At 46.0% G+C, this 17690-nt stretch overlaps 1 protein-coding gene across 1 annotated transcript in view; it reads right to left on the bottom strand.

The window, feature by feature from the left end:
- Positions 1–17690, bottom strand: part of foxred2 (FAD-dependent oxidoreductase domain containing 2) — a 31732-nt gene that overhangs the window by 6723 nt on the left and 7319 nt on the right. The window contains exons 4-7 of the mRNA XM_080217311.1: positions 14588–14872; positions 11000–11166; positions 4513–4678; positions 2219–2460 (exon numbers count right to left, since the gene is read on the bottom strand). Of these exons, the coding sequence (XP_080073437.1) occupies positions 2219–2460; positions 4513–4678; positions 11000–11166; positions 14588–14872 (860 nt within the window). The remainder of the gene's footprint in view (positions 1–2218; positions 2461–4512; positions 4679–10999; positions 11167–14587; positions 14873–17690) is intronic.

The raw sequence follows: 17690 nt of genomic DNA, 5'->3' as shown, positions 1-17690 counted from the left end.
AGTTGAATGGACTGCGTGTCCTGTAATATGTGTGAAGTCACGGATGCTGCCAGTATCCGCGGCGACCACATGTGCAGGAAGTGCTGCCAGCTGCAGAAATGTAAGCTCCAGGTTTCAGAGCTCGAAAGGCAGCTGGAGTCACTGTGGTATATCAGGAGGCTGAGTGTTACATGGCTAGCATGTTCAGAGAGGTGGACACACCACAACTTCAGAGCTTAGAGGCAGAGGGGGAATGAATGACCATCAGGCAGCCTGAAGAACTAGGCAGGTAGGGCGGAGGTCCCCCGGGGGACCAGCACGGGGGTACCTGGGAGGGAGGGGGGGCAGTGCAGGAGTCCCCGGGGAGGGAGGGGGGCAGCACGGAGGTCCCGGGGAGGGGGGGGGGCAGCACAAGAGTCCCGGGGGGCCAGTGCGAGTGTCCCCCTGGGGGTGGGGGGTGGTGGTGGGGGCTGCACGGCGTTTCACCTGGGGTCCCACTTAAGAGATCAATTTTCCGTTTTGGAGCTGGAGGACGCTGCTTCCTCACAGGAATGCAGGCAGTGCCAAGTTGGAGGCAACATGAGCAGCTCAACTGGACAGGAGGAGGAGGGAGAAAGGATAAGCAATAGTAGTAGGGAATCATTAGTTAGGCGAACAGACGAACATTTCTGTAGCTGTAAACACGATTCCAGTACGGTGTGTTGTCTCCCTGGTTCCAGGGTCAAAGATGTCACAGAGCGACTGCAGATCTTCTGGGTGAGGGTGAGCAGCTAGAGTTCATGGTCCATATTGACTTAGGTAAGAAGGGGGAATGTGGGCCTACAATCAGAACTTAGAGAGCTAGGCAGAAAGTTAGCAAGCTGGACCTCAATTGTCGTAATCTCCAGATTACTCACAAATGGCACTGGGAGTACAGAAATAGGAGAATAAGGCAGATAAACACGTTGCTGGAAAAATGGTGCAGGAGGGAGAGCTTTAGATTCCTGGGACACTGGGACTGGCTCTAGGGTAAAGGGCACCTATTCATGCCAGGTGGGCTGCACCTGACAGAGCTCAGACTGAGTTACTTGCTTGGTGCTTTCTGAGGGCTTTAAACGTTTGTTGTGGAGGTCCCCAGGGGTCCATATTCAGATCCTTGCTTTCCTTGATATATATTAATGATCTGCTTCTGGGCGTGCAGTGGACAATTTCAAAATTTGCAGATGATTTGAAACTTGGAAGTACTGTAAACAATGGAAAGGGCAGTGTAGAATTTCAAAAGGGCATCTGAGGTGGCACAGTGGGTTAGCACTGCTGTCTCACAGCGCCAGGGACCTGTGTTCAATTCCCAGCTTGGGTCACTGTCACTGTGGAGTCTGCACATTCTCCGTGTGTTTGTGCGAGTTTCCTCCAGATGCTCCGCTTTCCTCCCACAGTCCAAAGATGTGCAGGTTAGATGGACTGGCTGTGCTAAATTGCCCCTTTGTGTCAGGGGGACTAGCAGGGTAAAATGCATGGGGTTATGGGGTAGGGCCTGGGTGAGATTGTGATCAGTGCAGACTCGATGGTTCGAATGGCCTCCTTCTGCACTGCAGATTCAGTGGCATGGGCATGTTGATGGAGGGGGCAGATGGAAGTTCAATGTGGAGAAATGTAAGGTGATGCATTTTGGTAGGAAGAACATAGAGAGGCGATACAAAATAAGTGGGTAAAATTTTTTGGGGGATGCAGGAGCAGAGGGACCTGGGTGCACTTGTGCACAGAAATGTGCTGGAGGCAGGTTCAATCGAGGCATTCCAGAGGGCAAACGGTGATTATTTAATTAGAAACAATGTGCAGGGATACGGGGAAAAGGCAGGGGACTCGCAATTAATCATAATGCTCATTTGGAGGCAGATGGGCCAAATGGCCTCCTTCTGCACCAAAACCATTTTGTGACGTATACAACTGATCCGCTCATTGGATCAGCAATCAGTAAGAGCTCCAGCAAACAGATCCCCCTGGCTGAGGGTAGCGAGAGGACATAAGAACATAAGAACATAAGAAATAGGAGCAGGAGTAGGCCATCTAGCCCTTTGAGCCTGCCCCGCCATTCAATAAGATCATGGCTGATCTGTCGTGGCTCAGTTCCACTTTCCCGCCCTCTCCCCATAACCCTTAATCCCCTCTCTTATCAAGAACCCATCAACCCGCTTCTTAAAAATATTTAGCGAGGCAGCCTCCACCACTTCAACGGGCAGGATGGAGCAAAGACACTGACCTGTTGGGAGGTGTTTGTAGAAGTAGATGACGGGGTGGAGGAAGTTCGAGAGCCACGCGTGTTTGGGTTCTCCCACCGAACGGCTCGGATGGAAAACATCAGATTCCGGTCTGGAAAAGTTGCTCCCATATTCCAGGTCAATAACAAACAGCCCATCAGTCACATTTTTCCCCGTGTTTTCCTGAAGGTGTGGCAGTGCTCCAACGGGATACTCTTCCAGGTATTCAAACTCTGTGGAGTTTCTGTAAATACACATCAGCATTACATCAGCAACCACAGGACACAGGGAACCCTTCCCCATTCAGACTCTGTTCCTCAGAGTGGACTGTAATTGAGGCCATCCCACCAGCAACCCAGGGTATTAAATGAATAAAAAGTGAAACTCCCCACCCCCCAAACATTCCCCTAGCCTCCGACAATGGAACTACCTCCCCCCGCCACCACAACCACAGAACTCCCCACACGTGACAACCCCCCCACCTCCTGGTGCCTAGTTGCCTCCTGGCAGTACCCACACAATGCCAAGGGGTGGTGCCAGGATACTTCTCAGGCATGACTCTTTCCCCTTGGAGGCTGTACTCACCTGTGCGCCTCCAGTAGGTTCTGCTCGTCAAGTGCACATCGTGGGGGAACCTGTTGTGATTCACGTTGACGTGCGCTGACACCGACATGAATGGACAATTTAACGCAGGGGGACTAGTATAGGGGGTCTATAAAATAATGAGGGGCATAGATCAGCTAGATAGTCAGTATCTTTTCCCAATGGTAGGGGAGTCTAAAACTAGAGGGCATAGGTTTAAGGTGAGAGGGGAGAGAATCAAAAGGGTCCAGAGGAGCAATTTTTTCCACACAGAAGGTGGTGAGTATCTGGAACAAGCTGCCAGAGGCAGTAGTAGAGGCAGGTACAATTTTGAAAAGCATCAGTATAGTTACATGGGTAAGATGGGTATAGAGGGATATGGGCCAAACAGAGGCAATTCGGACCAGCTTAGTGGTTTAAAAAAAAGTGGCATGGACAAGTTGGGCCGAAGGGCCAGTTTCCATGCTGTAAACCTCTGTGACTCTCCTCCTCCGTGGGAGCTGCCCACTGGCTGCAATAACATCTGTCTTAGCTTCACACTTCAGCATTGAGATCACTGCTACGATAGCCCCTGGGACAATATTAATATCCAACTCGGAGAGATTATAAATGGCCGGTAAATGTGCTTATTTTAATACTGAACGCAACAGACCCACATGCTTTGGGGATTGAGGAATTGAGCTCAACAACTCAATTATCAGCTGTGCTTGTATCACCTTAACTGATCACAGCCTAGAAGCTGTAGAGAACTCAGTATCATCAGGTTAACATCAGCCAACTTTCGCTCTGGGCAGCACGGTGGCACAGTGGTTAGCACTGCTGCCTCACAGCATCAGGGACCCAGGTTCAATTCTGCCCTCTGGTGACTGTCTGTGTGCAGTTTGCACATTCTCCCCATGTCTGCGTGGGTTTCCTCCGGGTTCTCCGGTTTCCTCCCATAGTCCAAAAGATGTGTAGGTTAATGTCTAAAGATGCGAAGGTTGGGGGGTTTAGATGGATAAATATGTGGGATTACGGGAACGAAGCTTGGATAAGATGCTCTGTCAGATAGTCGATGTAAACTTAATGGGCTCCTTCTGCACTGTAGGGATTCTACCATCAGTTTTTTAAAAGTTTATTTATTAGTGTCATAAGTAGGCTTACATTAACACTGCAATAACGTTACTGTGAAAATCCCCTAGTTGCCACACTCCAGGCTCAGGAGTATATGCAGCAAGTACCTGGTGGTGTGGGACGGGGGGGGGGGAAGAAATAGTGGGTTAGGTTCAACTTAAAGAAGGAAGGGGCACCACGGTGGTAAAGTGCTTAGTGCTGCTGCCTCACAGCTCCAGTAACCTGGGTTCAATTCCAACCGCGAGTCACTGTTTGTGAGGAGCTTGCATGTCCTCCCCGTGTCTGCGTGGGTTTCCTCTGGGTGCTCCAGGGTTTCCTCCCACATTCTGAAAGACGTGCTGGTTAGGTGCATTGACCTGAACAAGCGCCGGACTGTGACAACTAGGGGAATTTCACAGTAACTTCACTGCAGCGTTAATGCAAGCCTTACATGAGACACTAATAAACTTTAATTTTAGAAGGGCATCAGATCACAAGTGAAGGTCACGCAGGGTGATCGAAGCAACAGTGACAGGAGTTTTTTTTACTGGGCTGTGTGTGTTGGAGGTTGTGAATACTGTCCCGCGCCACATTACATTTCTTACGGTGGAGGTTCACTCACTTCCGCAGCAGTACAACGTCAGCGAGGACAGTGAACATCTGATAAAGACCAGAGGCCTCGTTGATGCGCTTGATTATTGCGTTGGTCAAGTGGGTGATGGGCAGGGTAGTGGCCGGCCAGGGAATGCCGTGGTAGCGACGCTCCATCAGGCGGTGAACAGCACGGGCTGGTAGGAGACAACCAGAAACTGCTGGTTACAACAGCTGCATTAACAAACCATGCACAAGAGTCAAACATGATATCTGGAGTCGGACATGGCTGGCCTCCTATCCTCCACTCTCTGGAAACTGAAACTCACCCAGACCAGCTGCCTAACTCCTATTCACCCACTCACACTGACCTGACAAAGACTTGATTTAAAAACTCTCACTCCTGTTAACAAATCCCTCCATCACCTCGCTCTTTCCTACCTCTGCAATCATCTCCATCCCTCAGAGATATCAACTCTTTGCCAGTTCTAATCGTTTGCAGATTCCCACTTTTAATCATTCTGCTAAGCCTCCAAAGTTTAAAGTTTATTTATTAGTGTCACACAAGTAGGCTTACATTAACACTGCAATGAACTTACTGTGATAATCCCCTAGTCGCCACACTCTGGCATCTATTCAGGTGCACTGAGGGAGAATTTAGCACAGCCGATGCATCTAACCAGCATGTCCTTCAGACTGTGGGAGAAAACCCGAGGATGTGCAGACTGCGCACAGGCAGTGACTCAAGCCGGGAATTGAACCTGGGTCCCTGGCGCTGCGAGGCAGCAGTGCTAATACCTTTACAGGGAAAGGGTAGGAAAGTGGACCTGAAGAATAGCTGATCAGCCATGATCATATTGAATGACAGAGCAGGCTCAAGGGGCCAAACAGCTTCTAAATTTTATGCTACATGTTGACATTCACCCCCACCTCTGACGGGAGTCCAAACCCAGTGATGACAGTGTCAGAATAAACAGTTGAACTTTAGGGACTGAGATGTGAAAGTTTTGCAGTTGTGACTCTTTGGGCTTCTCTACCACAGAAAGCTGGCGATATTCACTTGATAGGTACACTCTGGAGCAAGATTAATTACCAGGGATAGGTCGAGTATCACCATGAACATACTGAATCATCACAGAAGGAGGCCATTCAGCCCACTGGGTCTGCACCAACCACAATCCCACTATTCCCGTAACCCCACATATTTACCCTGTTAATCCCCCTGATACTAAGGGGCAATTTAGCACAGTCAATCCACCTAATCTGCACATCTTTGGACTGTGGGAGGAAACCCACACAGACGCAGGGAGAACATGCAAACTCCACACAGTGACCCGAGGCCGGAACTGAACCCGGGTCCCTGGCGCTGTGAGGCAACAGTGCTAACCACTGTGCTACCGTGCCGCCCATGATGGTGCAGTGGGCTTAAAGGCCTGTATGGCCTACTCCAATTGCTTAAGCTCTCAATTCCCATAGGATGGGAATAGTGGGATTATGGACCCCGGAAGGATAGAGGGTTTTAGATCAGTCGGGCAGCATGGTCAGTGCAGGCTTGGAGGGCCGAAGGGCCTGTGCCTGTTCTGTAATTTTCTTTGTCCTCTGTACTTTCAAATGAAAAAGTATTATGGTTTGCAGGGCATGAAGTGGTTACAGAGAGAGAGAGAGAGGGGCAAGGTCACGTACACAAGGATGAGAATTTGAAAATTAGATTTTCCCAGACTGGGAATCAATTTAAGTCAACAAGCACAGTTGACTTGTTAGGATACAGGCAGCAGAGCTTTTAATCAGCTCAAGTTTGCAGAAAGTAAAAGTTACACCAAGACAGCAACATAAAACGCTCTCAGCTCCACCTAAGTTTTTGAGAATTACAAACAGGGCAGTTTCAGGAGCTTTGAGAGCTGCAGCAGCCACTGGAAATGAAGTATAGAACAGAATTAGTGCTAGTTAGGAGCACACCGATTCAGCTTCAATCAAGAGAAGTATCTCTTGTCGACTGCAGTGGTTAGCGTTGCTGCCTCACAACACAAGGGACCTGGGTTCAAATCCCAGCCCTGTGTGGGGTTTGCATGTTCTCCCCGTGTCTGCGTGGGCTTCTTCTGGGTGCTCCTGTTTCCTCCCACAGTCCAAGGATGTGTGGGTTAGGTGGATTAGCCATGCTAAATTGATCTTAGTGTCAGGGGATTAGCAGGGTAAATATGTGGGGTTACGGGCTTAGGGCCTGGATAAAGTTGTGGTCGGTGCAGACTCAATGGCATTAATAGTCTCCTTCTGCACGGTAGGGGTTCCATGATTCTATAAATCTGGAGACTGCCGAAGGCCGAGATCAGATTCCTAGTCTTTGTTACCATGTGCCTCAGCCAAATGTTCCAAGGTAGTTAAATTGATCAAACACAGGGCTCTCAATGAGCGAGATGATCTGTCTTTTGCTCCTCTGCATCCTACTAGCCTATATCACAAAGTCTTCTCTGATCTTAAGCTTACTGCCATTGGAAAGGCGATCACAAGGATAGATTAAGTTTATTTATTAATGTCACAAGTAGGCTCACATTAACGCTGCAATAAAATTCCTGTGAAAATCCCCACTCCGGCACCTGTGCGGGTACACCAAGGGAGAATTTAGCATGGCCAATGCACCTAATCACCACATCTTTCGAAGTGTGTGAGGAAACCCACACAGACATGGGGAGAACGTGCAAACTCCGCACAGACAGTGACCCAACCCTGGAATTGTACCCAGGTCCCTAGTGCTGAGGCAGCAGTGCTAACCACTGTATCACTGTGGATAGCAGCCTTCACAAAAGGTTATGCAAAGTTTTTAATAATACTCAACACCTCTCCAGCTGTGTTCAGAAAGCTCTAGGGCTGTTATTAAGTACAAGCATGAAACCTGGGTTATTGTTAACTGATTTTGAAGAGGAGTTTATATCTATAAGAGGAATATTGCTTGAATTGGAACTTTTATTGCTTATCCCTTAACTTGAATTCCCATGAGAAATATTTATAAGATAGATACATATATATATATATATAAAGTAATTTTTAAATATGCCATTACCCCATTAATATCTTTGAATCTCGCATGCAAGTGTTGATCATTTCTTCTCTTGCCTCTCAATAGGCTGTGTGATTTTCTAGCCTTGTTTTGAGACAACATTGAAATCCTAAGTTAAGAATTAAAAATTGTATCTAGTCATATTTAAGTATTATTCAAATGTTAAAGGTTAAGCTAATCCATTTGTCAAACTATGTTGTTAAATAAAATTTGTTTTCTTAAAAGTTTCCCAGTGTGTCAATTAAAATCACGCCTGGAGAGAAACATCAGATCCTCACATTGTTCTGGATGATCCTGAACAGTGAGAATCAGATAGCTATTTGGCTACATGGGGCATCATGCCCAAAGCTGATTCTGCACTCGCCTGACAACTACGTGCATTTTGTGGGTGTTGCCGGCTAGGTCAACACTTATTGCCTATCCCCAATTTCCCCCTTGAGGGCTGTCTGCTTGAATCGCTGCAGTCCATGTAACATAAGAACATAAGAAATAGGAGCAGGAGTAGGCCATCTAGCCCTTCGAGCCTGCCCCGCCATTCAATAAGATCATGGCTGATCTGTCGTGGCTCAGTTCCACATTCCCACCCTCTCCCCATAACCCTTAATCCTCTCGCTTATCAAAAACCCATCAACCCGCGTCTTAAAAATATTTAGCGAGGCAGCCTCCACCACTTCAACGGGCAGAGAATTCCAGAGATTCACCACCCTTTGAGTGAAGAAATTCCTCCTCAACTCCGTTCTAAACCGCCCCCCCTTTATCTTGAGGCTATGCCCCCTAGTCCTACTGTCCTTTCTGAGCGGGAAGAGTCTCTCCACCTCTATGGTAAATGGTAAATGTGACATAGGTACACCCACAGTGTTGTTATGGAGAGAGATGCAGGAATTTGATTCTGCAACAGTGAAGGATGGTGGATACATTTCCAAGTCAGGATGATGAGTGGCTTCGAGGGAAACTTCCTGGTAGGTGGTGGTGTTCCTATGTGTCGGCTACTCTTGACCTTCCAGCCTCACAACCCCCTGTGGAAAACCAATTCTGCTGCCATCTGTCTCAAATCTCATCTCGTTAGATTAATTTAGTTTTAGTTTTAAGAAAGTAGAGATGTTTCCACTTTGGGGAGACCAAAGCTAAGGAATAATGTAAGAAAATCGCCAATAAAATATTCAGGAGAAATGTCTTTATCCAAAGAGTGGGCAGAATGTAGAAATTGGATTTTAAAAATTGGTTTGGGGAGAGGGGGGGGTTATGTGATTTAAACACGGGAGCAGCAATGTTTTCGCAAGCTTTGGCGCTTCTCACAATTTAACCCTTTTTTTCTCCTGATGCATATGAACATTTAATCTTGATGTATCAAAACTGTGCCATGTTCCTGAACAATCCTGGTTAAACTTTGGCAACAGGGTTAAGTCAAGAAAATCCTCGTTTGGTTGAGGCAGTGGGAGACAGCCAGGCTAGTTTGCTGTGGTGGTTTCGCTGGTGAGTGGGCCTACGCTTCAGCAATGCTGTGGGCATCGAGACAATGGCTGCCATTGTGAATAAAGTTGTGGATGACAGTCTCTGCACTCCGGCACAGACTATTGGTGTTCACAGTGATGAACTGTGAGAAATCCTAAAGAGAACGGATGAAATGGAGAGGAGAATCCTGTCAGTTGGGAGGTCAGTTTCCTCATCAGGATATATCTTGCATCCTTAGAAATCCTGCTGTGTGGTATATGAATATCCTCAGGGATATGGGGCCACAGGAGGAGTATCCATGCTCCCAGTCTCCCGATGGGAGCCAGGGATGAAATTGTGCTTTCACAATCTCAGTTTGAAGACTGGCTGTTTCAGGTTCAATGAGACACATTGTAGCCTGTCTTCAAGGTCAGGGGTCAGTCAAAAACTCCACCACTGGTCTCAAGTTGTCCTGTCCTCAGTGTTTGTCAAGAAGGCCAGGAAGCAGCTGGGTGCAGAGGGTCTTCACCACCAGGTGGCTCCGTTGCCTCACAGTGCCAGTGACCCTAGTTCAATTCCAAATTCAGGTCACTGACTATGTGGAGTCTGCACGTTCTCCCCGTATCTGTGTGGGTTTCTTCCGGATGCTTTGGTTTCCTCCCACAGTCCAAAGATGTGTGGGTTAGGTAGATTGTATGTGCTAGATTAGCCCTTAGTGTCAGGGGGATTAACATGGTAAATACATGGGGTTATGGGGGTAGGGACTGGATGGGATTGTTGTAGATGCAGGTTCCATGGGCTGAATGGCCTCCTTCTGCCCTGTAGGGTTTCTATGATCTATGATCACCCACTGGGTCCTAGTTTCTCTTTACCAGGGCTTCAGGGTGATGACTGGCAGAAGTGCAAAGGCTTTGGTGAAACTCTGGATGTTACTGTCATGACTTTTCAAGCTCACTAGATGGTGATATTTTCCTGCAGTTCATCCCGAAGCCAGAACTTTGTTCCCTTGTGATTATACTCCTGTGATACCCTTTTATCTTGACAAGGTTGTATGATATATGAGCACAGAAGCACTTGTCGTCTATTATTCTCTAACACTGTGTTAATCCTGGATTCTACCCCCATGTTTAAATTTTTGCATTCATCATGGATTGTACTTTCTTCATAGCACAGTACTGAGCTCCGAAGCAAATTTTGCTGATTATCCTGCGCCGTGAATGTATCTCCTGAAATTTCATATCTTAATTGATCCTACATGTGATATATATATTAATAGAGACAATACGATAAGACTGCCTGCTCGTGCATTTTCACTTGTTATCCTGATGTTCTCAGAAGACTAAGGAAATTTGGCATGTCAGCTACGACTCTCACTATCGTGCACCATAGAAAGCATTCTTTCTGGTTGTATCACAGCTTGGTATGGGCTCCTGCTCAGCCCAAGACCACAAGGAACTACAAAAGGTCCTGAATGTAGCCCAATCCACCACGCAAACCAGCATCCCGTCCACTGACTCTGTCTACACTTCCCACCGCCTCGGAAAACAGCCAGCATAATCAAGGACCCCATGCACACCAGATTCTTTCTTCCACCTCCTTCCATTGGGAAAAGATATAAAAGTTTGGGGTCATGTACCAACCAACTCAAGAACAGCTTCTTCCCTGCTGCCCTCAGACTTTTGAATGGACCTACCTTACATTAAGTTACACCCTAGCTATGACTGTAACAATACATTCTGCACTCTCTCATTTCCTTCTCTATAAATGGTATGCTTTGTCTGTATAGCGCACAAGAAACAATACTTTTCATTGTTTACTAATACGTGTGACAATAATAAATCAAATCAATTCTGACTCCCATATGGAGTAGGAGGATGTATTAACAGTTGAGGTTAAGTGAGGTGGAAGGGGTTCATGTGGAGCATAAATACCTGGAATAGATCGGTGGGTCGAATGTCCTCTTTCTCTGTTGCAAGTTCAATGCAATTCTACCTATGATTTGTCTGTAGAGTGTCTGATTCGTCCTGATGCTCACCTGTATAGCGGAACCCGTGAATGAATCCACCAGCTGATTTCCTGTAATCGACAGAATGACTGGCTGCCCCAATGATAAACATCCCAGACAGGCTGGCTGATTCATACGTAGCTTTGACCAGCGGGTACTTACTCATGCGGCCTCGGTTCCTCAGAGGTTTGGTAATACTGTTGAATTAAAAAGAGGGGGGGGGGGGTGAATGAAGGAAAGCATGGTTTTATTCTCCTCCACAACAGCTTATTTTTGTCCGCTCCCTCCTCCCACCCAGCCTGAAGGTGGTGACCGCTGGCTGGAGTTGTGCCCAGTGGGCATCTGCAGCTCTCCACGAGGGGGCCATTGATTGAGAAGGTGCATTGGCAAGTCATAGAATGCCTACAGTACAGGAGACCATTCAGCCCATCGCACCTGTACTGACCACAATCCCACCCAGGCTCTATTCCTGTAACACCGCACATTTACCCAGCTAATCCCCATAGTCACTTGGGCAGGGGGGGCATCACTCACATAGCCAATGTTCACCCAAATCACTTTCTCTCTAGGAGTGGGCAGCACAGTGGCTAGCACTGCTGCCTCACAGTGCTAGTGACCCGGATTCAATTCCGGCTTCGGGTCACTGTCTGTGTGCAGTTTGCACATTCTCCCCGTGTCTGTGTGGGAGAACACGAGAACATGTTCTCATGAGAACCAGGGGTCACAGTCTGAGGATTCAGGGTAGACCATTTAGGACGGAGGTGAGGAGACATTTCTTCACCCAAAGAGTGGTGAGCCTGTGGAATTCATTACCACCGGAATGCCAAAACATTGAATGTATTCAAGAGGGCGAATGCAAAGTCCACACAGACTGGGAACCAGACCCAAGCTGGGAATCAAACCCAGGTCCCTGGTGCTGTGAGGCAGCTGTGCTAACTGCTGTGCCACTGTGCCACCCATAGTTTATTGGTTATTTTTCCAAAAAACTAAATGTTCATCAAAAGAGATACTAGACCATGGAGAAGGAGACATTGGGTTGGGTTTTGGCATTGCAACATTTCTGTTGCCAACACTTCATCTAGAAACAATCATTTTCATTGACTGTGGTCCACTGAAGTTTCTGGAGAAGTTTAAAGATAAAATTGCAAGACTGTTTCGATGGAGTTTATTGTTACAGCCATTTCATTTGAAGGTTATACATGTGGCAGGAATGGATTGCAAATGCTTTATCACGACTATGATATGTGGAAGGATGGAACAATCAAATGTTGGAAGAGAAAAACTGAACTGGACTATACTACTGTTAAATTTGCACGTTGACATGTATGTTAGTAATCTCTAAGGAATACTAAGTCTGAGGTCATGTACCAACTGACTCAAGAACAGTTTCTTCCAGTCAATACACTGTCTGCTGCCGTCAGACTTTTGAATGGACTTATCTTGCATTAAGTTGATCTTTCTCTACACCTTAGCTATGACTGTAACACTACTTTCTGCACACTCTCATTTTTTTCTTTACGAATAGTATGTTTTGTCTGTATAGCGTGCAAGAAACAATAATTTTCACTGTATGTTAATATGTGACAATAATAAATCAAATCAAAAAACATGTTTAAATTCTCTGCCATTTCCTTGTTCCCCATAACTATCTCCCCTGATTCATTTTCTAAGGACCTATGTTCACTTTGACCTCTGTCTCTTTTTTATATATTTAAAGAAGTTCTTAACAGTTTTTATATTCCTCGTTAGTTTGTCCTCTTTATTTTCTTTTTTAGTCCTTCTTTGCTAGATTCTAAATTTAGTGTTCAGGCTATCAGTAATTTTTGTCTCATATGTTTTTTCTTTCAACTTAATACCCTCCTTAACTTCCTTAGTTAGTCATGGTTGGTTTATCCTTCCCTTAGGTTCCCTCCTCCTTACTGGAATATATTTTTGCTGAGAGTCATAATTACCTCCTTAAATGTCTGTTACTGCTTGTTTACTGTCTTTCTTGCTAATCTACCCATCCAGTTCAATTTAGCCAACACTATCTTCCTTTCATTGTAATTCCCTTTATTTAACTTAACACAGTTGTTTCCGACCCACGTTTCTCACTCTCAAACTGAATATTAAATTCTGTTCTGTTATGATCACTATTTCCTAACGGATCTTTTACTCTGAGTTCATTTATTAAACCGATCTCATTACCCATTATCAGATCCAAGATAGCCTGGTTGGCTTGATAACATATTGCCCGAGGAATAGCACAGCATTGTGACTACAACTCTTCACTTTATACATCAGTGATCCAGATGAAGGAACTGAGGGTATTGTGGCTAAGTTTGCAGATGATACAAAAGATAGGTGAAGGAACATTTTGTCTTGAGGAGGCAGGGAGATGGCAGAAGGACTTGGACAGATTAGGAGAGTGGGCAAGGAAGTGGCAGATGGAATACAATGCGGGAAAGTGTGAGGTTAAGCACTTTGGTAGGAAGAATAGAGGCGTAGACTACTTTCTAAATGGGAGAGAATTCAGAAATCAGAAGCACAAAGGGACTTGTGCACTGTAGGGATTCTACAATTTTAAGGTTAACTTGCAGGTTGAGTTGGTAGTCAGAAGGCAAATGCAATTTCAAGAGGATTAGAATACAAAGGCAGGACTGCTGAGGGTTTATAAGGCTCTAGTCAGACTACATTTGGAATATTATGAGCAATTTTGGGCCCTGTATCGAAGGAAAGATGTGCTGGCCTCGGAGAGGATCCAGAGGAAGTTCACGAGAATGATCCCGGGGATGAAAGGCTTGACATGCGAGCAGTGTTTGGGACTCTGGGTCTGTACTTAATGGAGTTTAGAAGGATGAGGAGGGATCTCATTGAAACTTACAGAATATTGAAATGCCTGGATAGACTGGACGTGGGGGAAATGTTTCCATTAGTGGGTGAGACTAGGATCCGAGGGCACAGTCTCAGAATAAAGGGATGATCCTTTAGAACATAGATGAGGAGGAATTTCTTCAGCCAGAGGGTGGTGAGTCTGTGGATTCGTTGCCACAGAAGGCTGGGGAGGGTAGGTCATTGAGTGTATAGTATATATGTCAGAGATAGATAGGTTCTTGATTGGTATGGGGATCAAAGGTTATGGGGAAAAAGCAAGAGAATGGGGTTGAGAAATGTATCAGCCATGATTGAATGGCAGAGCAGACTCAATGGGCCAAATGGCCTAATTCTGCTCCTATATCTTATCACTAGTGCACTCCATGAATTTGTTGCAGCTACCCTTTCCAACTTGATTAACCCAATCAGCATGAAGATTAAAAAGTATGCATCACCCCAGATGGGTCTCGGAATCACAACGCCTGGCTCAGGAGGCCAGTGCCTTATCCATTAGGCCACTGGGGCTATATGTTAAAGTGTCAGACAAGACAATGGGTGAAATGGAACAGAGGATCAGGAAAGCTCTGAAATAAAGGAGAGCAATGCTGCTGAACAGAAAGGTCGAAGTGGCTTTTGGAAAGGAAAACCATCCTCTTCATAAAATATACCAGAAAATTTCACAAGTGGAAGCCAAAAGCGAGAGGTGGGAGTCAGCTACCACTTAACACAGTCTGACAGTTCAAAGGGCAGTGTGACTGTGCTTACTTGTTAAAAATGGAAAAGTCGAACTTCCATCCCAAGCAACGGATGACACGGTCGTAAGGCTCACGCACAGAAAAGTTATCAATCTCATCTTCATACAGGAGGTGCTGATCGGTTTCATTCGACCACCCGTCCTGGGAGGCTTTGCTCTCGTTAAACTGGTACCTCAGTCTTAGGTGCAGCTTTCCCTTTTTGTCTTGGATGATGGCGATGTTCTCCAGGTCTCCTTCCAGCAGGCCATCCAGTGATTTCAGCTGGTAGGTGTCCAGCATAGCATTATTCACAGCCCTGAGGAGAATGAACAGAAACGTGAGCCAACATAGAGAATAGGAGGAGTAGGCCATTCAGCCCTTCCACCCTGCTCCCCCATTCATTTTGATCATGGCTGATCATCAAACTCAACATCCTGATCCTGCTCCCCGCCCCCGCATCCCTTCATACCTTTAGTCCCAACAGTGATATCTAATTCCTTCTTGAAATTAGACAACGTTTTGGCCTCAATTATTTTCTGTGGTAGTGAGTTCCACATATTCACGACCCTCTGGGTGAAGGAATTTCTCCTCACCTCAGTCCTAAAAGGTTTACCCTTTATCTTCAAACTATGACCCCTAGTTTTGGACTCCCCCACCATTGGGAACAGTCTTTCTGAATCTACCCTGTTAGAATTTTATAAGTTTCCATGAGATGCCCTCTCACTCTTCTAAACTCCAATGAATACAATCCTAACCAACTGAAGTCTCTCGTCGCGACAGACTTGCCATCCCAGGAATCAGCCCGGTAAACCTTCACTGTAGTTCCCCTAAAGCAAGGACATCCTTCCTCAGATAAGGACACGAGAATTGCACACAATACTCTAGGTCTGGCCTCATCAATGCCCTATACAACTGCAGCAAAACATCCCCATTCCTATACTCAAATCCTCTCGCTATCATGGCCAACATATCATTTAGCTTCTTTACTGCCTGCAAGGAACAGCTTCTCTTGACCAACCAGTGCTGAGGTGTAGTTAACCGCTCAGCAACTTCCAGACCTGCAGGTCTCGAGGAAGCAGAGTATGGGATGGAAAGAGTTAATACCAAAGGCCAGCAGGTGCTGGACAGGACAGGCAGACAACTTTACCAAGACTTGTGAAACAGATTTGGTTATTATCTGTACCGTTCCGCTAAGATTATGGGTATAGAATTTGGAAAAACTAGTGAGCTTAAGAAATAATGGGCCAGCAGAGGAAAATTCTTGTTGAACTCAAATGGTGGCACAGTGGTTAGCACTGCTGCCTTACCTTTAAGACTTGATTACCTGTAAAGACTTGCATTTCAACCATTATCTTGTAAATTGAGACTGTATCTATACGTGCCCTGTTTGTAAACACAACTCTTCACTCACCTGAAGCAGGCGCGACACTCCGAAAACTTGTGCTACCAAATAAACCTGTTGGACTTTAACCTGGTGTTGTGAGACTTCTTACTGTGCCTCACAGTGCCAGAGACCCAAGTTCGATTCCCAGCTTGGGTCACCGTCTGTGCAGACTGCACATTCTCCCTGTGTCTGCGTGGGTTTCCTTCAGGTGCTCCGTTTTCCTTCCACAGTCTGAAAGATGTGTTGGTTAAGTGCATTGTCCATGCTAAATTCTCCCTCAGTGTACCCGAAGAGGTGCCGGAGTGTGATGACTAGGGGATTTTCACAGTAACTTCATTGCAGTGTTAATGTAGGCCCACTTATGATACTAATAAATAAACAAAGATGTTCATCTATATAAGCAGTTATTGCAAAAACACTTGACTTGTGTTCCTTTGAATTTAGCAGGGTGACAGAGTTATCTAATCGATGTTTAAAATGTTAAATAGGAGTCAATAAATACTGCTTTTTACTGGTGGGAGAATCCATAAAATGGGGGATGCCATCTAACAGTTCACACTCAGCAATTGCAGTGTGAAGCAATCCTTCACATAAAGTGTGATGGAAATCTGAAACTTGCTCTCTAAAATTTAGACTGTGAATGCTGGGACAAATGATATTCTTAACCTAGTAAAACATTCTAAGGTCCCAAGATTTGGTACAGAGCCTTAGTTCAGGACTGATAGTGAAATGCTTGGTCAAGGATTGTAGACTTTGAGAGTCTGAAGGGAGGCAGGTAGAAAGGCAGTAAGGTTTAAGGAGACAGTTTCAAAGCTGAGGCTACACAACAAAAGGCAGGACCATCAATGGTAGAATGGTAAATATCGGGGATGGGCAAGGCACCAGAATTGGAAGAATATAGATATCTTGGAGGGTTGAATGTTGCTAAGCTGCGTGAGTACACAGCAGGACTGCAACTGGGACACGCTGCACTGGATGTGCCGGTTAGGTGGGTTGCACCTTAATGTCCTAAAATGTGTATGTTAGGTGGATTGGCCATGCTAAATTGTCCCTTAGCGTCCAAAGATGTGTGGGTTAGGTGGATTGGTCATGCTAAATTGTCCCTTAGCGTCCAAAGATGCGTGGGTTAGGTGGATTGGCCCTGCTAAATTGTCCCTTAGTGTCCAAAGATGTGTGGGTTAGGTGGATTGGCCATGCTAAATTGCCCCTTAGCTTCCCAAGATGTGTATGTTAGGTGGATTGGCCATGTTAAATGCCCTTTAGTGTCCCAAGATGTGTATGTCAAGTGGACTGGCCATGCTAAATTTTCCCTTATGTGTCTCAAGATGTGCAGGTTAGGTGGATTGGCCCTGGTAAAATGCGTGGGGTTATGGGTGATAGAGCAAGGGGTGGCCTGGGTAAAATGCTTTTTCAGAGAGTCAGTGAAAACTGGATGGCCAAATGGCCTCAATCTGCACTGTAGGTGTTCTACAATTCTCTGCCACACACAGCTTTAAGACGTGCAGCAATCTTTGAGGAGTTATGCCATAAGCAGGCTGCACACAGCAAACACAGGTTAGAGGAATCAATGGGTTGTAAAGGCTGGAAGATGTTAGAGAGATAATCATTTCCCCCCTGTAGTCATTGATCTTTTTTGCTAAAGGTGCTGGTCTCAGTTGAACTGTTACCAGTGGTGAAAATGGCCAGGAGCAGAAAGGGATTCCTCGGGATCCCAACCCTGTCACCCTGCACCGTTGAAGCTAACCACACG

The sequence above is a fragment of the Carcharhinus amblyrhynchos genome, chromosome 35 (assembly GCF_965287045.1).
Source record: "Carcharhinus amblyrhynchos chromosome 35, sCarAmb.v2.hapA, whole genome shotgun sequence".
NCBI lineage: Eukaryota > Metazoa > Chordata > Chondrichthyes > Carcharhiniformes > Carcharhinidae > Carcharhinus > Carcharhinus amblyrhynchos.
Note: the sequence above shows the minus strand (reverse complement) of the source record. Positions and strands in the feature narration are given on the sequence as shown.